The sequence below is a fragment of the Aquarana catesbeiana genome, linkage group LG04, assembly GCF_042186555.1.
Source record: "Aquarana catesbeiana isolate 2022-GZ linkage group LG04, ASM4218655v1, whole genome shotgun sequence".
Lineage (NCBI taxonomy): Eukaryota > Metazoa > Chordata > Amphibia > Anura > Ranidae > Aquarana > Aquarana catesbeiana.
In genome coordinates, this window is record NC_133327.1 from 314360832 (window position 1) to 314385830 (window position 24999).

The window sequence follows — 24999 nt, forward strand, 5'->3', positions numbered from 1 at the left end:
TTGCATGGAGGTTTTTTTGTATATTAGTAAATGTTTGGTGAATGTTACATCCACCACTTTATAAATATATGCCATAATATTTTTTTTGTTGTCATTTCATATCTTTTAATCCTACAAAAAACCTAACATAGCTAGATGCAAAGAAATACACGATACACATTTCTGTTTTTACCAAGTGTGATATACAGTATATACCAACTAATGAAGAGAAAAACCTCAGTCTATAAAAAATGCAATGCTTTTAATTTTTCAAAGGTTTATTAAACTATTATTCATCATGGAGTGAAACTATTCATGATGCCAGGCTGTCAGTAGCTTTTAATTCTTTTTTTTTTTTTATGTTCATATCTATCATTTGCATGCAAGTAGTGTGTTATGTAGACGACAAACTTACATGGGGTTGAAGCAAGCAGCAGAACATTTCAGATTTATTTGCTGTTTGAAACAATCAAACAGATGCACAATACCAAAAACAGTATGTCAGCTGAATGCCATAAAAGTCAGTGAACGTGCACAGAATCCTTACTAACAAGAAACTAAAACAAACACATCTTACTATGTATCCTTTAGATCTATTTTGTATTACATACTTGGTAAAATCATATATCCTTGACAAAAACTGTAATAATAGTAGATTTATAATAGGTAGGCTTCTGAAGAAAGGGTGACCCATAAAATAACATTTTACTGCCTGGTCTTCAAGGTTAGACTACAAACTAAAGTCACTAAAGCAATATGAAGTGAACAACAAGATGTGATTTAAAGTCATATTTCAAGCAGATACAAAATAATGCCATTTAATTTGGTTATGTATTAACTGAGGATTGCAAGGCACTCCTTGTGTTGTAACATGCATTAGGATGCACATCCATGCATTAAGATAAATGTTATGACAAACATACACAAACACATTACCATGCATTGACTTGCATTTATGAGCATTGACATGCAATGCAAAGTGTGTTGCAACCTTTGCCGATGCAGTTTTTTGGAACTCAGGAATAAAAATGGAAAGCTGCGCTTCTAGCCTAAAAGAAAAAGTAAATCTGAATTCACACACTAGTAGTGAGTTACCATATTATGCATTATTTTAAATGGGCTGCCAAAGCACGACAATGTACCCAAAAATACACGTAAACTTTTTTTTTTCAATGCAGCACATGTGCATTGCCCACTACTGTATAGTATATTGTAATGCCATTCATAATGAATAGTACTGAAATTTATTATATTTGGAGGCATGCATTTCACATGTGTTGTGGTAACGTGCCTTAAAATGCATATTTAATCTGCGTTACTACAATACAATTGAGAGGAGGACCCTCACCTTGCCAAAATATACAGTATATAGCAAGAGAAAATTGAGTACTGTCCGTGATACTTTTTTTATTTGCACTAACATACAATTTTTCAGGACAAGCTTTCGGGGTATGTCCCCTTCTTCAAGGTCCAAGCAGTACTGCTTGGACCTTGAAGAAGGGGACATACCCCGAAAGCTTGTCCTGAAAAATTGTATGTTAGTGCAAATAAAAATAGTATCACGGACAGTACTCAATTTTCTCTGTCACAATTGCACTAATACGGCTACAACAAATCCAGTATATAGCAAAAAAGAGAAGCTGCACCAGCTTCTCAAAAAATGGACTTTGTAGGCACAGCATGAGACAGTTTGTATATAAAAGATTGACAAATGTTATCGGATATACATTAAAATGCAACAAACATAAAAAGGGGATTTAAAGTAAACCCTCCATCTACAAAGAGTCAACAGATACCCAATCCCATAGTATGGAGAAAACAAAGCCACAATGTGTCATGGAATGTGTTGAAGTCCACCAATGGGATCAAGGGTCAACGTGGATCACAGGAACACGGCCGGTATATTGTGCCATACTTTAAAAGTTACCGCGTTTCGCAAGGTATACTTGCTTCTTCAGGACTGATTGGGTGGGTGCTGATCAACTTTGGATGCAGAGAAGAGGACGGTATACGACCAGGGGGGGCGGAAAGAGGGGACTTCACAGAGGAGGAAGACAAAGGAGAGCAAGACTCCCCTTGTAAGGGGAGAATCCCACTGCTACCAGCGACAGGAACCAGCCAGGTTTGGTAAAGGTAGAGCAGGTAAGGAATGACAAAGTATGCCCATAGAGTATACACTGCCGTATTGCATAACAAACTTTAGTAGATGGCTGATGGTGGATCAAACATGCTTGGCAAGGGAGGAGAATATGCTGAAAATGTATAGGATCACATGATAGCAACAGCAGATCCTATCGAAAGTGCAGGTGTACCAAAGTAATTGCCTATTATATTCTGTATATGTTAGAGTAACACCAAATGGCTCCCATTGGTGGAAATATACACTGGCTCGCAAAACAAAAGGAACTCGCAAGAATAGGTTATCATGTCCCTTTAAGGCAAAAATAGGCCTTACAGCCAAGTAGTGATAAGCACCCTCGCTAGCTCTTAAGCCTCTAAGATCGCATTTACACCATCATGTTGTGGTAACAGTGAAATGCTATTGTTAAAACAAGGTATGGTGGCGCACCAAGCATTGTGTTATTCATTGCAGTGCGATTTACGTGACACCCCACAGTGCGTAGTGCACTGCAGCACATGATGTATGTTGTAATACTCTGCATTTTAAAAATAGAATGGTAGGGATTTATTCTGTACTGGAACGCATTCAAAATTTATTGACTTCTGTAATTACAACAAATGATAAAGTATGTTGCAGACCATGCATTACTGCAACACAGCTTGGTATGAACATTGTCGTTTAAAATAGAACTAGCAGAAATACCTGACTCTTTCCTGATATTAGCTTCCTATAAATCCATTCACAACTGCACTCACACTGGGGAGGAAGAGCAGCACTTTTAGGCACTTAGAGCTCAGCTGCATTGCATAGTGCCATCATTCAACAGTGACAGTACAATGTTACCTTTTAAATAAATACAGTTCATAACAGTTCAATAACATTGTAGTATATTACTGTTACTTTTTTTTCTTTACCGATATCCTTTGTCAACTTTTAATTGTGTGTGCATTTGTCTTGCTTTTGAGACTGACTCACATATACACACGCCTTTATACTCTGTAGATGTAAGAAGCAAATTACAGCTTGTGTCCTGTGCTTTGTTATATAGTAAGTAGAGATGGAGGAGGGCATATTCAAGGAGCATTTCTGCAGAGGTACTTAATTGACATCTCCGACTTAAGGGGCCAAAAGGCTGAAATAAAAGTGGTAAACATTGAAGAAACAGTATATTTTCAGTATGGTCTAATACAAGTGCTTGAATATAATTTAATCACTTGAGGAAAGCCTTTGAATTAATAGTAGTGCAGAAAGCCATACTCATTATTTCTTGACTAATAACAAGCAGATTAATTGTTCTTTTTTTATACTTTTTTTCTTTTACTGATAGTAAAGAAGTATGTGCTGAGAGTTTGGTTCATGGTGTGTGGGTTTCACTATAAATGTTTGTTGCCTAACAGTAGAAAATAAAATATAGGTGTGTTAAGGCTCTTAATTTACTTTGGAACAGGGCTAAAAGGCTCAGCAAAGGTTAGTAGGGCTGCAAATGGTATAATGGAGCTCACCATCCATCATTTCCTATCTTTTTTGAATTTCCGCCTCTTTCAAAATGGCCTGGCCTGGGTTAAAGGGGACCCACCATCCAGTGAAACTAACAACATTTGATTTGACGGCACACTTCTTCTGATCTGATGATCTGATGCTCCCCTGACACACATCCCGTGGACTCTTCTCTTCCTCTCTTTTCCCTTTTACTCACTCTTCTCTTTTCTACTGGACTTTCCCTCTTCTTCTCTTTTATTGTTTCCTTCTCTTCTGTTCGCTATGTTTTATCCATTAAATCCATAACTTTATTAGGTCCGGGCCGGTTTGGTTATTCTTAAAACGTTATGTTTTCCAGGTTGCTTTTCTCTTGTGCTATCTTTTTATATAGTATCCTGCTTGATAGGGAAACTCTTGGCCACTAAATTTCATTGGCATATGCTCAGGCTATATATGTGGACATTTTGTTTATGTTCTCCCAGGGACACCTCGGAAGGATAACTTTGGTCTTCCATCTTTCTGCTTTATTTTATGGAACATTGGGTCTGTTACCTGCATGTTTACATTGCTCATGCCTTCTTATTACCACTATGTATTTTCTGCTTTGTCTCTTTGTTTGCCTATAACGCAATGTAACCATCTAAAAACTGTTCTGATATGTTGGATTACATGCTAATAGACCTTTGTAAAAGAAACTAACAACATGCCGGTACTCTGTTACCCCCAAATGATAGAAAAGGGCACCACAATTTCAATTAAAAAAAAACAAACAAAAAGGCAATAATCATCATCTGCGGCTGGCTTTTTCTCTGCCGGCTCAATGATGACATATTGTACCTCATGTCGCGCATGTGTTGTACATTTGTACATTACATTACACTTATCTATTTTAAAATGAAAAAACTTTTTTCCCCTCCTAAATCTTGCAAGATCTTGGGGGGGGGGGTAGGTACTTCTTTTTCTTTTTTTTTTTACCACATACAGTGCATGTGTGAAATGAGGAGCATGACTTCTGTGAGATCTGTGAGATCTTGCACGGTGAGAACTAAAATGTAAACAATTGTATACAAATCAATCAGTGCTGCCAAATACAAATAAAGAAATCAAAAACACCCATTGTCATACAATTAAAAAAAATATGGATTGCAAGCTGAACACACCCCAGGTGCTTTCACCATACCCTCCAAATCTTCATAAATGAAATATAGCGTAGCACAATTTAAAACACAGTCAAAGTGATAGTGAATAAAATCAGGATGAGGTACAAAGGGCGGCTGCCTCGTTCCCTGCGTCCAAGGCTCCTGGGGACAACGGTATCCTGGTACAAGTGTACACTAGATATGGGGAATATATTCTGCCGAAAATACTGCAGGTCTTTAATGCTGCATATGAAGCCCAATGTCTATCTGAGTCTATGTCATTGGTTCTGCTCCTGAGGCCTGGTGAGGACCCATTGGATCCTGGGTCTTACAGGCCAATTTTGGTGCTGCAGTGCAATGTTAAAATTTTAGCCAAGGTACTTGCCATGCGTCCCAATGAGGTTATTCTGTCTATTATACATGCTGACCAGGCGGGGTTTATGCCTCACAAATCAAGTGCCTTGAACCTACGAAGGCTATTTCTCAATATGCAGACACCCTTGGATAATATGGGCCAACATGCGCTGTTATCCCTGGATGCCAATAAGGTTTTCGATAGTATAGAAAGGTAATATCTGTGGGCAGTGTTGACCAAATTTGGTTTTGGCAAAAGGTTCATTAAATGAGTCCAACTCCTGTATCATGCCCCCAAGGCTGCTATCAGGTGTGCGGATAGGGTTTCCCCTGCTTTCATGTTGGGACGAGGGACTAGACAGGGATGCCCCCTCTCCCCGTTGTTATTTGCAGTTGCCATTGAACCACTGGCTGTCCTGATCTGTGCCAATCCATTGATTACAGGGTTTAAATATGCCGAATTAGTTGTGAGAAACTCATGTTGTATGCAGATGACATGCTTCTCTTTTTGGGAGACACTAACTCCTCCCTGGAAGCTGTCATGGACACGATTTCTCAGTTTGGACACTTGTTTGGCCTAACCATTAATTGGACAAAGTAATTTATTGTTATTGGATGGCAGATTGGGGGCAGTCAGTCTTGGCGGCCTGTCCCATACCTACCATGTCATTGTTTAAATATCTGGGGATTCATGTTACCTCTAACATATTGGACTATTGCCGCCTCAATGTACATCCTTTACTGTCCAGGTTTAGAGATAGGGTGAACACCTGCAGTAAGCTGCGACTGTTGGTAGCAGGCAGGATCAATTTAATTAAAATGATTCTGATGCCTCAACTACTGAATCCCCTGCACAATTCGCCAGTGGTAGTCCCCTTAAAAACATTCAGAATAGTTCAATCTATTTACAGATCCCTAATTGGGAATAACCCCCCCTCCCTGTATCAGGCTGGAACAACTTCAAAACCCCAAACCCCAAGGACAAGGGTGGCTTAGCACTCCCTAATCCCTGGCTGTATTATATCATGGCCCAGTTGCAGCATCTTACCAGCATGTTTCTTGCCCCACCTTGTAGCTCCTCTAGTCCACTAATATCAGCTACCCGTATTATGTTAAGATGTACTGGCGCTGACTCTGTCCTTATTGTCTTAGAAGCCAGAGTGTTCGGTAAACCACATAAAACTTTTCCGACTTACACAAAGTTTGGAATAGGGCTAAACAGCTACAGGGGGTTGAGGGATTTACAGCCTATAACCCGATCTGAGGAAATACATCTTATGGGGAACTGTTCAAGTTGCAACAGTGTCTCAGGTGGAAGCCATATGGGGTATCTAATTTGAAACACATTTTTCACAATGGGAGCCTTCTCCCCAAGTGGTGAAGCTAGACATTCTTTCCCCTGGGGCAAAGACTCAGTTCGGCACCCCCCACCACACCCGAGAGGAGACACACACCATAACCTCACGAAAAGTATCATACTTGCCATGTTTAGAGCGGTGCACTGACGCACCTATATATTGTGAGTACCCCTTTTGGGGAGAGTACCTATATCTTTTAATAAATTTTAAAACGGTATTATACTATGTAGTTTTTTTTTCCCAACTATATACTCTTTACTGCATTGGAGCCTGGGCTGCTGTGATCTACTTAGAACCCGGGGTGGTTCACAAGCGTGGTTTGACTTTGTCTAGCAACTTGGTCACATGCTCTGAGGTGAGCGCATTACCTTTGGGGTCACCGAATCGCACCATTGCATGGTCTGTGGCACTTTGAGAGTTACTAGCAAGTTGATTGTATCACCAGTGGACATCACGTTTAGGCACCTTTATACCTTTTGTGGGACTTCATAGTGAACTATATGTTTTGGTTCCATTGAGGACTTTTTTACACATAAACTATGTGACACCAAATTACTTTTTGTTTTGTGTTTTTTTCACTTAGCACTTTTTACATGCTCATATATATATATATTTATATTGTAATAAGTATGTTTATTTGCACATTTGCACTTTATGCATTTATATTTTGCACATTTGAGTAATGTTGTGATTCAGTTATGCTTATTGGTACCTGTGCACTTTAATGCGTTAATCTGTCATAGTTCACATTTGAATTTGCATTTATACTTTGATGCGTTTATATGTATTTGTCAATTTTCACATTTGTATTCAGAGTATTTATTTATTATTAGGTCCGCTTACCGTGTAGAGGTATTGTGTTTCCCACATCCACATGCGTTTATTTAGACGCAGTTGTTCTATCATGCTATAATTTAGTAGCATGTCTAACACACTTTAGCGCAGCGTAATCCTTTTTACATTTATCATTTTGCACGTGTATGAGACGTGTTTAACGCACGCAGCTGAGTAGTGCTTTACTAAGTTTTGTGTGGCTCGCAGGATCTTTCCCATCCCTGAGATGTGTAAACCGGCTCCATTGAGAGCCGGGCACACTCTCCTGTCATGCGAACTGGATGTGGGGAAACCCAGCCACACACTTCAATATGTTCAGCTGAACATCCTTGTATTGCATTTTAAAAGTAAAACTATGTTGGATATAAATGCTGAGCACACGGACCAAGGTCTAATGGAGTTATGTCAATGCACAAAGCCATGCTTGGAACTGTTTTATGATTTTTCACTATTCTTGAATAAAAATTTATATTGAGAGGAAAAAAAAAGGTGCAATAGAGATGTGCTGTTTAATGAGGATGGAGGAAAAAGTTGCACAACAACATGATAGATACAGTACAAGTTCTATTCGTTTAAGGTGGAACCCCTGTATAAAATATATGGAAAAAGATTGTCTTTATTCTTTTTTTTCTTGTTGTTTTGTTTAATGAGAAAAAAAATTATGTTATTAGTGTTTATATAAGACAGGAAGTAAAGATATATAGGCATGTATAGAAATACACATGACTGGACTTTATATGTGGTTATGTTTAAGGAAGAGGACATATGGACACTGAAGGATTTTTGTATTCTCCCCTTTTATCTTTTAAATCTTTTTTTTCAGTTTTTGAACTTTTTTTCTCTGTCAGTGAAAATGTAATAAAAAAAATAAATTGAGTAAAAAAACAAAAAAAACAAGGATATGGAAAGGGCTACAAGCAGAACCTAATGCTGAGCAGAAGTCCATGCCATCTTTGGTTCAGCTGGTCAAGGTACATCCTCCAAAGCTGTCGCTGAGGCTACGCCAATCTGGATAGCTGCATAAAGAGCCCAACTCAGCAGTCTTTAGAAAAAGTCCTAATGGAAGTTAAAAATAATCTAAAAAATTGAAGCATGCCAACACCAGGAGGAATCCCATTCCTCCTTTAGGCGGCAATGTTACCCAAATGTCTCAGAATAACTGAATCCTGTGCTCCTTAATGAACACGGAAGAAAGAAATTGAACCACCTGCTGACCGCCCGGCATCGTTATACGTCGGCTGTTTGAAGAGGAATATCATTGTTATAGCAGAAGGTAGCTGCCATAACCCCGGTATCCTCTTCTTCAGTGAGCGGTCGGCTTTCAGATAAAAGTGGTCTCTGTGGCAGTTTCGCCGCAAGATCACTTTTATCCGTGGCGGGAGAGGGCCAACCCCCCCTCCTGCCACGCTCCGTGCCCTCCCCCACTTACCGGAGCCGTCGGTAGCGGCGGAGGCAATCGGATCCTTCTCGGTCTGTGGTATGGAGCTGACTGAGGGTAAGATGGCTCTATACCATTGCAGGGCGGAAGCGACGTCAAAACGTCACTTCCGCCCATAGCTCTTAACCAGTTGCCGACCGCCTCACGACGATATACGTTGGCAGAATGGCACGGGCAGGCAGAATCACGTACCTGTACGTGATCTGCCTCCCACGTGCGGCGGGTCCGATCGGACCCCCCCGGTCCCCGAGGCAGTCGACTTCTGTCCAGGAGCGATCAGACGTGAGGGGAGGCCATCCATTCGTGGCCCCCCCTCGCGATCACTCCCAGCCAATGAGAATCTTCCTTCGAACACACACACAGTAGAACACACCAGGCATACATTACACCCCCCATCACCCCCCTATCACTCCCCAATTAACCCCCCCCCCCCCCCGTGACACTGACACCAAGCAGGTTTTTTTTTTTTTTCTGATTACTGCATTGGTGTCAGTTTCTGACAGTTATAAGTGGTAGGGCAGTTAGTATTAGCCCCCTTTAGGTCTAGGGTACCCCCCTAACCCCCCTAATAAAGTTTTAACCCCTTGATCACCCCCCGTCGCCAGTGTCACTAAGCGATCGTTTTTCTGATCGCTGTATTAGTGTCACTGGTGACGCTAGTTAGGGAGGTAAATATATAGGTTCGCCGTCAGTGTTTTATAGCAACAGGGACCCCCATATACTACCTAATAAATGTTTTAACCCCTTGATTGCCCCCTAGTTAACCCTTCACCAGTGATCACCGTATAACTGTTACGGGTGACGCTGGTTAGTTCGTTTATTTCTTATAGTGTCAGGGCACCCGCCATTTATTACCGAATAAAGGTTTAGCCCCCTGATCACCTGGCGGTGATATAAGTTAGGTTTTAGGGTCAGATAGGGTCTGCGTCGCCCCAGGCAGCATCAGGTTAGCGCCAGTAGCGCTAACACCCACGCACGCAGCATACACCTCCCTTAGTGGTATAGTATCTGAACGGATCAATATCTGATCCGATCAGATCAGATCTATACTAGCGTCCCCAGCAGTTTAGGGTTTCCAAAAACACAGTGTTAGCGGGATCAGCCCAGATACCTGCTAGCACCTGCTTTTTGCTCCTCCGTCCGGCCCAGCCCAGCCCAGCCCACCCAAGTACAGGATCGATCGATCACTGTCACTTACAAAACACTAAACGCATAACTGCAGCATTCGCAGAGTCAGGCCTGATCCCTGCGTTCGCTAACAGTTTTTTTTTGGTAGCGTTTCGGTGAACTGGCAAGCACCAGCCCCAGGCAGCGTCAGGTTAGTGCCAGTACCGCTAACACCCACGCACGCAGCATACACCTCCCTTAGTGGTATAGTATCTGAACGGATCAATATCTGATCCGATCAGATCTATACTAGCGTCCCCAGCAGTTTAGGGTTCCCAAAAACGCAGTGTTAGCGGGATCAGCCCAGATACCTGCTAGCACCTGCGTTTTGCTCCTCCGTCCGGCCCAGCCCAGCCCAGCCCACCCAAGTACAGTATCGATCGATCGATCACTGTCACTTACAAAACACTAAACGCATAACTGCAGCATTCGCAGAGTCAGGCCTGATCCCTGCGATCGCTAACAGTTTTTTTGGTAGCGTTTCGGTGAACTGGCAAGCACCAGCCCCAGGCAGCGTCAGGTTAGTGCCAGTACCGCTAACACCCACGCACGCAGCATACACCTCCCTTAGTGGAATAGTATCTGAACGGATCAATATCTAATCCGATCAGATCTATACTAGCGTCCCCAGCAGTTTAGGGTTTCCAAAAACGCAGTGTTAGCGGGATCAGCCCAGATATCTGCTAGCAGCTGCGTTTTGCCCCTCCGCCCGGCCCGGCCCAGCCCACCCAAGTGCAGTATCGATTGATCACTGTCACTTACAAAACACTAAACGCATTACTGCAGCGTTTGCAGAGTCAGGCCTGATCGCTGCGATCGCTAACAGTTTATTTGGTAGCATTTTGGTGAACTGGCAAGCATCAGTGGCCTAATACACCCCGGTCATAGTCAAACCAGCACTGCAGTAACACTTGGTGACGTGGCGAGTCCCATAAGTGCAGTTCAAGCTGGTGAGGTGGCAAGCACAAGTAGTGTCCCGCTGCCACCAAGAAGAAGACAAACACAGGCCCGTCGTGCCCATAATGCCCTTCCTGCTGCATTCGCCAATCCTAATTGGGAACCCACCACTTCTGCAGCACCTGTACTTCCCCCATTCACATCCCCAACCAAATGCAGTTGGCTGCATGAGAGGCATTTTCTTTATGTCCTCCCTAGTACCCCTACCCAACAAACCCCCCAAAAAAGATGTCGTGTCTGCAGCAAGCAAACACTGTCCTGACATGACAATCCTGGTCTTAGCATTGGTGAATGTTTTGAACACTACCATACACTAGTTGAGTATTAGCGTAGGGTACAGCATTGCACAGACTAGGCACACTAACACAGAGTCTCCCAAGATGCCATCGCATTTTGAGAGACCTGAACCTGGAACCAGTTACAATTACAAAAGTTACAGGTGATATATGCCGAAGCATGGGGGCTGCAGGGGCAGAGGAGCGATTTGCTCCTAACTTTTGGGGCGGATGCCCCCCTGTTTCGGCATATATAAATGGAACATGTATGCCCATCATTAGAAGTGGGTGGATGAAGGGAGGTATTCTAATGGTGGGCATACCCACCGATCAATCTCTTTTTTTTTGTTCAGCCCACAGGCTGCATGAAAAAAAAAGATTACAATATATGCCCAACAAGGACCAGCAACGTACTGGTATGTTGCTGGACTTTGAGTGGTTATACCAGAATGATGCCTGCAGGTTTAGGTATCATCTTGGTATCATTCTTTTTAGCCAGCAGTCGGCTTTCATATAAAAGCAATCCTAGTGGCTAATTATCCTCTAGACTGCTTTTACAAGCAGTGGGAGGGAATGCCCCCCCCACCGTCTTCCATGTTTTTCTCTGGCTCTCCTGTCTCAACAGGGAACCTGAGAATGCAGCCGGTGATTCAGCAAGCTGACCATAGAGCCGATCAAAGACCAGAGTGGCTCCAAACATCTCTATGACCTAAGAAACCGGAAGCTACGAGCATTTCATGTCTTAGATTTTGCCGGATGTAAACAGCGCCATTGGGAAATTGGGAAGGCATATTAAACCCCCTGATCTTGGTGTGGTCAGATGCTTTGAGGGCAGAGGAGAGATCTAGGGTCTAATAGACCCCATTTTTTTCAAAAAAGAGTACCTGTCACTACCTATTGCTATCATAGGGGATATTTACATTCCCTGAGATAACAATAAAAATGATAAAAAAAAATATGAAAGGAACAGTTTAAAAATAAGATAAAAAAGCAAAAAAAAATAAAGAAAAAAAAAAAGCACCCCTGTCCCCCCCTGCTCTTGCGCAAAGGCAAACACAAGTGTAAACAGCAATTGCACCATGCATGTGAGGTATCACCGCGAAGGTCAGATCGAGGGCAGTAATTTTAAAGTGGTAACCTGTAAAGGCTTTTAAAGGCTTTTAAAAATGTATTTAGTTTGTCGCCACTGCACGTTTGTGCGCAATTTTAAAGCATGTCATGTTTGGTATCCATGTACTTGGCTTAAGATCATCTTTTTTATTTCATCAAACATTTGGGCATTATAGTGTGTTTTAGTGCATTAAAAATTAAAAAAGTGTGTTTTTTCCCAAAAAAATGCGTTTGAAAAATCGCTGCGCAAATACTGTTTGAAAAAAAAAAAAATGAAACACCCACCATTTTAATCTGTAGGGCATTTGCTTTAAAAAAATATATAATGTTTGGGGGTTCAAAGTAATTTTCTTGTAAAAAAAAAATAATTTTTTCATGTAAACAAAAAGTGTCAGAAAGGGCTTTGTCTTCAAGTGGTTAGAAGAGTGGGTGATGTGTGACATAAGCTTCTAAATGTTGTGCATAAAATGCCAGGACAGTTCAAAACCCCCCCAAATGACCCCATTTTGGAAGGTAGACACCCCAAGCTATTTGCTGAGAGGCATGTCGAGTCCATGGAATATTTTATATTGTGACACAAGTTGCCGGAAAAAGACAATTTTTTTTTTTTTTTGCACAAAGTTGGCACTAAATGATATATTGCTCAAACATGCCATGGGAATATGTGAAATTACACCCCAAAATACATTCTGTTGCTTCTCCTGAGTATGAGGATACCACATGTGTGAGACTTTTTGGGAGCCTAGCCGCGTACGGGACCCCGAAAACCAAGCATCGCCTTCAGGCTTTCTAAGGGCGTAAATTTTTGATTTCACTCTTCACTGCCTATCACAGTTTCAGAGGCCATGGAATGCCCAGATGACACAAACCCCCCCAAATGATCCCATTTTGGAAAGTAGACAACCCAAGCTATTTGCTGAGAGGTATAGTGAGTATTTTGCAGACCTCACTTTTTGCCACAAAGTTTTGAAAATTGAAAAAAGAAAAAAAAAATGTTTTTCTTGACTTTCTTCATTTTCAAAAACAAATGAGAGCTGCAAAATACTCACCATGCCTCTCAGCAAATAGCTTGGGGTGTCTACTTTCCAAAATGGGGTCATTTTGGGGGGGGGGTTGTGCTACCTGGGCATTCCATGGCCTCCGAAACTGTGATAGGCAGTGAAGAGTAAAATCAAAAACTTACGCCCTTAGAAAGCCTGAAGGCGGTGATTGGTTTTCGGAGCCCCGTATGCGGCTAGGCTCCCAAAAAGTCCCACACATGTGGTATCCCCATACTCAGGAGAAGCAGCTAAATGTATTTTGGGGTGCAATTCCACATATGCCCATGGCCTGTGTGAGCAATATATCATTTAGTGACAACTTTGTGCAAAAAAAAAAAATTTGTCACTTTCCCGCAACTTGTGTCAAAATATAAAATATTCCATGGACTCAACATGCCCCTCAGCAAATAGCTTGGGGTGTCTACTTTCCAAAATTGGGTCATTTGGGGGGGTTTTGTGCCATCTGGGCATTTTATGGCCTTCAAAACTGTGATAGGTAGTGAGGAGTGAAATCAAAAATTTACGCCCTTAGAAATTCTGAAGGCGGTGATTGGTTTTCGGGGCCCCGTACGCGGCTAGGCTCCCAAAAAGTACCACACATGTGATATCCCTGTACTCAGGAGAAGCAGCTGAATGTATTTTGGGGTGCAATTTCATATATGCCCATGGCCTGTGTGAGCAATATATAATTTAGTGACAACTGTTTGTAAATTTTTTTTTGTCATTATACAATCACTTGGGACAAAAAATGGGCTCAACATGCCTCTCAGCAATTTCCTTGGGGTGTCTACTTTCCAAAATGGGGTCATTTGGGGGGGTTTTGTACTGTCCTGCCATTTTAGCACCTCAAGAAATGACATAGGCAGTCATAAATTAAAGGCTGTGTAAATTCAGGAAAATGTACCCTAGTTTGTAGGCGCTATAACTTTTGCGCAAACAATATATATATATACACTTATTGACATTTTTTTTACCAAAGACATGTGGCTGAATACATTTTGGCCTAAATGTATGACTAAAATTGAGTTTATTGGATTTTTTTAATAACAAAAAGTAGAAAATATCAATTTTTTCAAAATTTTTCCGTCTTTTTCCATTTATAGCCCTAAAAAAAAACGGCAGAGGTAATCAAACACCACCAAAAGAAAGCTCTATTTGTGGGAAGAAAAGGACGCAAATTTCGTTTGGGTACAGCATTGCATGACCGCGCAATTAGCAGTTAAAGCGACTCAGTGTCAAATTGTAAAAAGTGCTCTGGTCAGGAAGGGGGTAAATCCTTCCGGGGCTGAAGTGGTTAAAGGGACATTTATTTTTTTTATTTTTTTCAAACAACATTTTTTTTAATTTTTATTGCATCTTAGTGTAAATATGAGATCTGAGGTCTTTTTGACCACAGATTTCATATTTAAGAGGTCCTGTCATGCTTTTTGTTCTATTACAAGGGATGTTTACATTCCTTGTAATAGAAATAAAAGTAAAACATTTTTTTTAAAAGAGCAGTGTAAAATGAAAAAAATAAAAATAAATAAGAAAAAAAAATGTTATCGCCCCTCCGTCCCGGCAGAAGCGAACGCATACGTGAGCAGCGCCCGCATATGAAAATGGTGTTCAAACCACACATGTGAGGTATCACCACAATCATTAGCATGAGAGCAATAATTCTAGCCCAGGCTGTAACTCAAAACATGCAACCTGTATAATTTTTTAAACATCGCCTATGGAGATTTTTAAGGGTAAAAATTTGTTGTAATTCAACAAGCGGGCTCAATTTTGAAGCTTGACATGTTGGGTATCAATTTACTCGGCATAACATTATCTTTCACAATATAAAAAAATTGGGCTAACTTTACTGTTGTCTTATTTTTTTATTTAAAAAAAAAATATTTTTTCCAAAAAAAAATATATATAATATTTGGGGGTTCTAAGTAATTTTCTAGCAAAAAAAACAGTTTTTAACTTGTAAACACCAAATCTCAAAACGAGGCTCTGTCATTAAAAAAAAAAAAAGGTGCAATAGAGATGTGCTGTTTAATGAGGATGGAGGAAAAAGTTGCACAACAACATGATAGATACAGTACAAGTTCTATTCGTTTAAGGTGGACCCCTGTATAAAATATATGGAAAAAATTGTCTTTATTCTTTTTTTTTTTTGTTTTGTTTTATGAGAAAAAAAATTATGTTATTAGTGTTTATATAAGACAGGGAGTAAAGATATATAGGCATGTATAGAAATACACATGACTGGACTTTATACGTGGTTATGTTTAAGGAAGAGGACATATGGACACTGAAGGATTTTTGTATTCTCCCCTTTTATCTTTTAAATCTTTTATTTCTTTTTTTTCAGTTTTTGTACTTTTTTTCTCTGTCAGTGAAAATGTAATAAAAAAATAAATTGAGTGAAAAACAAAAAAACAAGGTTATGGAAAGGGCTACAAGCAGAACCTAATGCTGAGCAGAAGTCCATGCCACCTTTGGTTCAGCTGGTCAAGGTACATCCTTCAAAGCTGTCGCTGAAGCTACGCCAATCTGGATAGCTGCATAAAGAGCCCAACTCAGCAGTCTTTAGACAAAGTCCCAATGGAAGTTAAAAATAATCTAAAAAATTGAAGCATGCCAACACCAGGAGGAATCCCATTCCTGCTTTAGGCGGCAATGTTACCCAAATGTCTCAGAATAACTGAATCCTGTGCTCCTTAATGAACACGGAAGAAAGAAATTGAACCACTTGCTGACCGCCCGCCATCATTATACGTCAACTGTTTGAAGAGGAATATAGTTGTTAGAGCAGCAGGTAGCTGCCATAACCCCGGTATCCTCTTCTTCAGTGAGCGGTCGGCTTTCAGATAAAAGTGGTCTCTGTGACAGTTATATCGTGAGATCACTTTTATCGGTGGCAGGAGAGGGCCACCCCCCCCCTCCTTCCACGCTCCGTGCCCTCCCCCGCTTGCCGGAGCCGTCGGTAGCGGCGGAGGCAATCGGATCCTTCTCGGTCTGTGGTATGGAGATGACTGAGGGGAAGATGGCCCCCGCTCGGCTCCATACCATTGCAGGGCGGAAGCGACGTCAAAACGTCACTTCCGCCCATAGCTCTTAAAGGGGCATTGATTTTTTAAATTTTTTTTCAAACAACATTTTTTCACATTTATATTGCATCTTAGTTTAAATATGAGATGTGGGGTCTTTTTGACCCCACATCTCATATTTAAGAGGTCCTGTCATGCTTTTTTTCTATTACAAGGGATGTTTACATTCCTTGTAATAGAAATACAAGTGGCACATTTTTTTTAAAAGAGCAGTGTAAAAATAAAAAATAAAAACAAAAATAAATAAGAATTTTTTTTTTTTTATCACCCGTCCCGGCGAGCGAGTTTGCAGAAGCGAACACATACATGAGCAGCGCCCGCATATGAAAACGGTGTTCAAACCACACATGTGAGGTATCACCAGGATCATTAGCATGGGAGCAATAATTCTAGCCCAGGCTGTAACTCAAAACATGCAACCTGTAGAATTTTTTAAACGTCGCCTATGGAGATATTTAAGGGTAAAAGTTTGTCACCATTCAACAAGCGGGCTCAATTTTGAAGCATGACATGTTGGGTATTAATTTACTCGGCATAACATTATCTATCACAATATTAAAAAATTGGGCTAACTTTACTGTTGTCTTAGTTTTTAATTAAAAAAAGTGTATTTTTAAAAACAAAAATGCGCTTGTAAGACCGCTGCGCAAATACAGTGTGACAGAAAGTATTGCAACAACTGCCATTTTATTCTCTAGGGTGTTAGAAAAAATATATATAACATTTGGGGGTTCCAAGTAATTTTCTAGCAAAAAAACCTGTTTTTAACTTGTAAACACCAAATCTCCAAACGAGGCTCTGTCATTAAGAGGTTAAAAACCTAAAAACGTAATAAAAATAGAATTTTCACAAAATAATTTAGGTTTCTCTTTAAGATAATAAATGTGTTTGGTCCATAAATGTACAATGCCTATAACCATATGTTTTTACATTGTGTTCAGATATCATTAAATGTAATAGTCGCTGATTTGCTTGTAAAACCAAGATTTCAAACGGCATAATGTCATTACTTACCCTCACCAGGAAGTGCATCTACAACTGTTGGTACAGTAACAGTAATCTTGTCATTTGTGAATGTATGCCTGGGAGTCCAGGATTCTTCTGTGTTTATCAGTGTATATCCATGTGGTGTTCCCACTGTCATATATGGGACAATTTTGCTTGAAGAATCATTTATTAAATGAATGTCAGCCTGTTGAATATCAAGATCACCTGACATCTCTGTGGGATCGGGATCTTTGAAAAAGTTTATGTTCGTGGTGTTTTCTACAACAGTGCTGACAGATATTGTGGTCCCTTGTCCATCTTCACTCTGAGAATCTAGCTCTGGTACCTCAACATCAGGAAATATAGTAGAGGAAGTTATAATGAGATTGTTTGTGTCAACAGATGAAGGTGCTTCCCATATATCAGAAGGTTCATTGCTTGGTGCTTCTAATAAATTATTTTCTGAACTAATTTCTACTTCTTCTTGACTTAACACTTCAACATTGGCATTTGGTGTATCAAAAGGCACAGAAAAATCTCCATTGACTGCATTGTCAATGTCTCTAATATTTTCCTCCAATGACTGTGTTTCAAGTTCTACTTCTGGTTCATATTGAAGAGAAGGAGGTGAGATCACATATTGATATGGAAAAGAAGTGGTAATAAAGGAAGGTTCAATAGGATCAATAAGTGATTTGGTAGTCATGTCATTTACGAGGCCTATTGTCACCTTGGCATCTGATACCATTGTGCTTGCAATGAAGTCCTTGCTTATACCCTGCAGCTCTGTTCCATCCATAGGTTTAGAGAGTGGTAGCTCAGCAATTAAAACATCACCCTTAAACAGGAAAAAAACATATCAATATGCAACACTGTAAAAATTTCATTACTATACTAAAATATTTTTAAGAGCTTGGGTATACAGTATATTGTTACAGTATAGTATCTCAGTCTGTCTAATTTAGCTAATCCACATTAAAGTGTTACTAAACCCACAACAGTAAAATCAGTCTGTATATACAGTAAAGCATGACTGTTATATTCACTGTGGAACCAAAGGGTTTAATCCTGCGCATTATCCTGCGTGTAAAAAGACTGTTTGGTCCTGTCTTACCTGATTCCTCCCTTCTTACACTGGCCCTGATCTATCTTCTGATAGTACAGAACCTTGGGGGCACTGTGCACATGCTCAGTTTGATGCATATTGCTGTGTATGCGATCGGCACAGGGCCAATAGCACTGTCCAGACAGAGGGTCAGGACTCATGCAGTCTTTATAGGACAGTCAGAGGAGAATGACAACTCCTCCTACAAGCTTTAACCAGTGCTTGGCTGGACACTGATAGAAATCAAAAGACTGCTATATACTGCTGATGAGAAAAGGTATTTAGCCATTTATATATACTAAAATAATTGCATTTCCATGTTCTGTGTACTGTGGGAGACCAGATATAGTGAATGCAGGCTCCTGGGTTTAGTAACACTTTAATTCATTATCACTTTCAGAAATAAAGGTATTCGTATTCTAGCAAAAGAAAAAAATGACAGTCAGGAAAATAGCCTGTGCATTTTCTGGTACCAAAGGAAACTTTATTTTAACAGCAGGTCACAGAGATAGTAGGATTACAATTAGTACTGTCAGGACCCAGATCTGAACCTGCAACCTCTGCTGTGTCTGGCGGTGTCCCTTGCTGAACCACCTGAGAGGCTGCACAGCTTCCTATCTGATTCCATAGACAACCTTTGCTTTTGTCTTGTTTCTCTTGAACCTTAAACTCTTTCCTCCTCCCATGAACTGCCTACTTAAGGCATACATTTGCATGTCCTGTTTGTCTGATTATTGTGCTCTCTCTAGCCAATAGACATGTGCATTCGTTTTCGTCCGAATGCATTTCTGTCCAAATTTGGGGTATTTTCCTTATCGTTTTAACAAAGGATAATGAACGTGCAGAATCCGAAAAAGGAAAGATCCGACATAAACAAATGCTTTATTTTCGTTTTCGTTGCGACAACAGTTCGATATAGATAGGAGATTCGACATGAGGCTGACAATAGTGATCTGTGTCCATTGAACCTGTGGCCGAATGTTCCTAACCTTAGCTCTATTAGTCCAAGATTATTCTACATAGAGAGAAAAGATTTGACATAGAGAGAAAAGATTCGACATTATGGCGACAATAGCAAAAAAGGTTGAATGTGCCTAACCTAACTCTATTAGTCCAAGATTTATCGACACAGAGAGAAAAGATTCGACATGAAGATTCGACAAATCATACATTAGAATTCTACTGTAGCTTGTAGGCGGAACATTCGACCGGAAATGTACGATTGCGGCGTCGTACAGTTTAGCTGCTCCGTCGAATCTTCTTAGAACATTCGACAGACACCATAAGCCTTCAATGACAGATTCGACCTTAATTATTTCGGATTTTCGGACGAATGCATTTTTTAACGAAACAAAATAAATAAAAACGAATTTCGGGAGTAACTAAATACATTTATTTTTCGGATGAAAACGAAATTCCGAAACAAAATATTTTAGTGTGCACATGTCTACTAGCCAATATCTTGTTCTCATCACTGTTGCCATCTGAATCTTTGCTACTGCTTGTTACTGGCCTTTGGCTTGTTCCTTGACTACACTTCTGCTTGATCCTAACCTGCAACCACTTGTTACTGACCTTTGGCTTGTTTACTGACTATATCTGCTACTGGATCCCAGCTTGGGTGTGGCAAACCTGAGGACTGCGACCCAGTACTAACATGCAGCAAAACCCATCTCCACCATCAGGAGCTCTGGAATACTGGTTAATGCTTAAACTCTGCACCTTTGGTGAGCCAGTGTCATCTTCCAGGGTGACCTGCTTGTATACCTATCCTGCTGGTCTGTGGGAGCCTCCATACTGCTATAGCTACTGATCTCTGAACTTACTCCTGACCGTGAAAAGCACAAAGTGGTTTAGAAAATTGTGCAAGGTGGATATAACATCACACAAATGCAGGGATTTTACATCATACATTAAAAAGAATTGTAAGACAATGTATATGTCTGGATTAATTAGGAATCTAAATGGTACAAAAAAGGAAATGTAGCTAAAGCTTTGCATAATGTATGTTTTTCAATAATAATCTGTCTAGATCAATAGTGATCATTTTAATTAGGCCAAAGATTAAAGCACAAAACTTAGTAGAGTGTGATGGGGTGATGTAAGGGATTATGATTTACGAAAGAAGATGTGAGTCAAAAAAGTAGGTTGAATGATGGAAAACAGGAGGAAGATAGAGGAGTAGACAAAAGAAACATGGCAGGTATAGATGGAGGGACTACCAAAAGGGTTTCTCCAACACATCCTTAAGGAGGGGGAGTAGATGAGTAGATGGTCACCTATTGGGTCAAAGTTGGGCTAGTCGCGAGTAAACCACAAAACAGGTTGATAGTCCAGCCAAAGTTGCCATATCAGCCTAGGCATTTTGATTAAAGCAGTTATAAAGTTAAAACTTTTTTAACCTTAATGCATTCCCTGGGCACATACACAAAGGAGAAGAGCTGAGAGCGCCGGCAGAGGACCCCAGAAGAGGGAGAAGGGGGCCGTCCTGTGCAATACAATTGCATAGAGCAGGTATGTATAAAATGTTTATTATTGCAATTAAAAAAAAATGCCTTTACAACTACTTTACCTTGCCAACTGGCTCATGCCGATATTCGTCAGCAAAGTGGCACATTCCCGCATGGGAATTGCCGTATGGGTATGGCCTCCCCTTTAAGAGCCATAGCAGGCATGCGCACATGCCGCTGGAGGCATGTGCGCGCGCACCGGTAGCACAGCTGGGGAACCGATGCGTGTGACCGGTGGGCGCGATCGCCGCCGGCAACCCGCGATCACGTGCACGAGGGCTAGAACGTGGATTTGTGTGTGTAAACACAAAATATTCCTGTTCTGACATGGGGAGAAGAGACACATCTGCTGTTTGTAGTAATTACAAACAGCGATATGTCTCCTCCTCCCAGTCAGTCCCACCCCCCACAGTAATAAACACTCAAGAGGGAACACATTTAACCCCTTGATTACCCCCTAGTGTTAACCCCTTCCCTACCAGTTACATTTACACAGTAATCAGTGCATTTATATAACTTTGATCACTGTATAAATGTCAATGATCCCAAGAATGTGTCAAAAGTGTCCAATCTGTCTGCCGCAATGTCGCAGTACCACTAAAAATCACAGATCATCGCCATTACTAGTAAAAAAAAAAAAAAAAATAATAATAAAATAAATCTTTCCCATAGATAACTTTTGTGCAAACCAATGAATATAAGCTTATTGCGATTTTTTTTACCAAAAATATGTAGAAGAATACAGTGTTAAATTTCGATTTCGTTTTAGTCTTAGTCTTAGGACTAAAATGCCATTTTAGTTTTAGTCCCATTTTAGTCATCGTATTTTAGTTGACTAAAATATCCAATACTTTTTAGTCAAGAAAATCATTTTAGTCAACTAAAATCTAATGTGTTTAGGTAAAGAGGAAGTAAACCCTGATGGGTTTTACTTCCTCTTTATTCTCCTGCAAAGTAAAAGCATAATGGGCTAGTATGCGATGCATGGCACTTACCTGCAAACGAAGCCCGCGAAGTCCGCGATGTCCCTGCTGGTGGAAGCATCCATCTTCGCCCCTCCTCCTTCCGGGGCCACAGACTCCGTCTCTGTGACTGTCCGTAGCTGTGTGATGTCACTCCCGCACATGAGCGCGGGAGCCACCAGTCACGGCACATGCTGGGAAAGAAACAAAACGGAGGGCCGTTTCTTCACTGCACATGCGCCGATGACATCATCGGCGCACTACAAGGTAAATATCTCCTAAACAGTGTACGTTTAGGAGATATTTTCAGTATGTATAGGTAAGCCTTATTATAGGCTTACCTATATGTAAAAATGTCTCAGGGGGTTTACAACCACTTTAAATTGTAATGCATTCTTTAAGAATTTCTCTAGAATTTACAAACTCATTACACACCCCTGGAGTAAAATAATCTAATATCATGTTATTATTAATGGTATTAAGGTTTGAACAAACTCACAGATACAGATTTAGCTGCTCTGGACAGTGTGAGGAGGCCTGTAATGCTGCACAGTGCTCTGGACGTAGATGTTCACCGCTCCAGAATGATTATCTCTCCTGAGGTCAGCTGTGTCCACAGTTAAACAGGGTGCTGGCTCTGTTTGCAACAGAGATAATGGAAAAAAATATAAGGCTGGATAGCCGCACTCCAAATATTCACCTTTATTGAAAAGTAAAATCAAGGCATCAAAGGTAGGTACAGACTAACTGCACTGCTGCTGACATGTTTCACACCAGGCATGGTGCTTAGTCACAGCTAGAATGCTGAATTTACATACAGACATTATATACACCTGAGTAATTAAACAAATAGACAAGACATATATGCCATGAGTAATATAATGGGAAGCAATGGGGAACATCTAAAATCCAAGGTTTAACCATTAAACAGATGGAAAAACTCTCCATCCTGGAGATTCCACAGATCAAAGATGTATGTAATAATAAAGGGTTAAAGATATGGACCTTTTTCAAAGGTTAGTGGAGAGGGACTTGACTCACCTGGTGCGCGGCTGCAGGGATCGCTGCAGGTCTGACAATTTAACTCGTTTGGAGAAGGAGGCTCTTATCCATCTCAGTAAAGATAAAAGTATTGTGATAAAAAATGCAGATCAAGGGGGCTCTGTAGTAGTGCTAGATTCTGATACATATAGGAATGAAGCAATTCGTCAGTTGTCGGATGACAACACTTAAAGTTAAGGGGGGATCCTACGTCCACCTTCAAGAAGGATCTGAATGCACTCTTACACAGAGCAGTGACAGCAGTGAGAGAAAGATGTTCATCCCTGATGCCCCAATTATGCCTATTTTTCATCACTTGCCGAAGCTACATAAAGGATGTCAACCACTGCTAGGTAGACCCATAGTGGCAGGCATTGGGTCATTAAATGAGCGATTAGGTGAATGGGTCGATCATCAGCTACAGCCGCTGGTTTCTGCTTTCTTTCTTAGGGAAACCAAGCAGCTTTTGTCAGATATCCAGGGCCTTAAATGGGACCCAGATTATGTCTGGGTCACCTGTGATGTAGCTAGTCTGTACTCCTCCATCCCCCACTCCCTGGGACTCCAGGCTGTTGCCTTTTTTCTTAAACATCATAGCCACTACTTCTTGGTACATCAAGAGTTTGTTTTATGTTGTTTAGAGCAGTGTTTCTCAACTCCAGTCCTCAAGGCGCCCCAGTAGGTCATGTTTTCAGGCTGCTCATTATTTTGCACAGGTGATTTGATCAGTTTCACTGCCTTAGTAATTACTACAGCTGTTTCATCTGAGGGAAATCCTGAAAACATGACCTGTTGGGGCTCCTTGAGGACTGGAGTTGAGAAACACTGGTTTAGAGTACTTATTAACCCACAATTTCTTTATGTTCGATGGGGACCACTACCTCCAAAAATGCGGGGCCTCGATGGGCGCCAAATATTCCCCCTCCCTTGCCAATCTATACATGGGTTGGTGGGAGAGGTCCCGCATTTTTGGCGCTGGTTGTCCCCTTCGTCCAAGGGTTAAGTTTTTTCGTTGTTACATAGACGATTTGATCTTCATATGTACCAAGGATGTGGGTGGTATTGATGAATGGCTCCTATACCTAAATGACAACAGTCTTAATCTTAAATTCACAGGTATTATGGACCACAAACAGATAGAATTCCTGGACGTGGTTCTAGTAGGTGAAGGAGAGTGTATCTCCTCTAAACTTTATAGGAAGCCATCAGCTGGCAACTCCCTGCTGAGGGCAGACTCAGGCCACCCCAAACACACCATTAAAGGCATCCCAGTGGGTCAATTTTTAAGGCTAAGGCGTGTGTGTAGTGATGAGCCAGTTTTCTTGGAAGAAGCTTCTGCCATGAGGACACGGTTCATGGAGAGGGGGATACACAGCCTCTGTTCTTGATAGGGCGTTTAATATAGCCCATAAGACTGAAAGAAGTCACCTTCTTCGTGACAATATCAAGAATAGAGATGGAGGAAAACACAGAGCTGATAAACCCACCAATATTCCTGTTTTCTCCACCCCCTATAGTCTGGAGTTTAATAAGATCAGAAGTACGATCGAAAAATATTTGCCAATCTTGTATAATGATCTTATATTCATTCAAATTTTGTCTAAAGGCATTAAAGCAGTGTCACAGAGGGCCCTCACTATTGGTGGAACATTGTCCCCTAGCCTTTATACAAGTAGGTCCCAATGTTCAGTTTAGAGGATCGTTCTGATGTGGGGGCAGTTCTTGCCTGTGCTGCCCCCACATTTTATGAGGCAAAATGATTCACTCTAGATCCTTAAATAGAGACTTTAAGGCAACTTCATTCATCAATTGTAACACTAGATATGTAGTGTATGTTGTCACTTGTGAACAATGTTCCATTCAATACGTGGGATGCACGACTCGTAGGCTAAGAGACAGGCTATATGATCACTTTTATGATATATCTAGAAACCATTCCACCAACATAGCGAGGCATTGGAATTTAAGCCACGATAAAGATGTCAGCAGCCTACGCATCCAGGGGGTTGAAAAAGTCATGTCATCAAAAAAGGGGAGGTGATAAGTTTAGGTTACT

At 40.8% G+C, this 24999-nt stretch overlaps 1 protein-coding gene across 2 annotated transcripts in view; it reads right to left on the minus strand.

Moving 5' to 3' along the window:
- IMPG1 (interphotoreceptor matrix proteoglycan 1) overlaps positions 1–24999 on the minus strand; it is a 439262-nt gene that overhangs the window by 193602 nt on the left and 220661 nt on the right. For both annotated transcript variants that reach the window (XM_073626835.1, XM_073626834.1), the window contains exon 12: positions 17353–18163. In XM_073626835.1, the coding sequence (XP_073482936.1) occupies positions 17353–18163 (811 nt within the window). The remainder of the gene's footprint in view (positions 1–17352; positions 18164–24999) is intronic.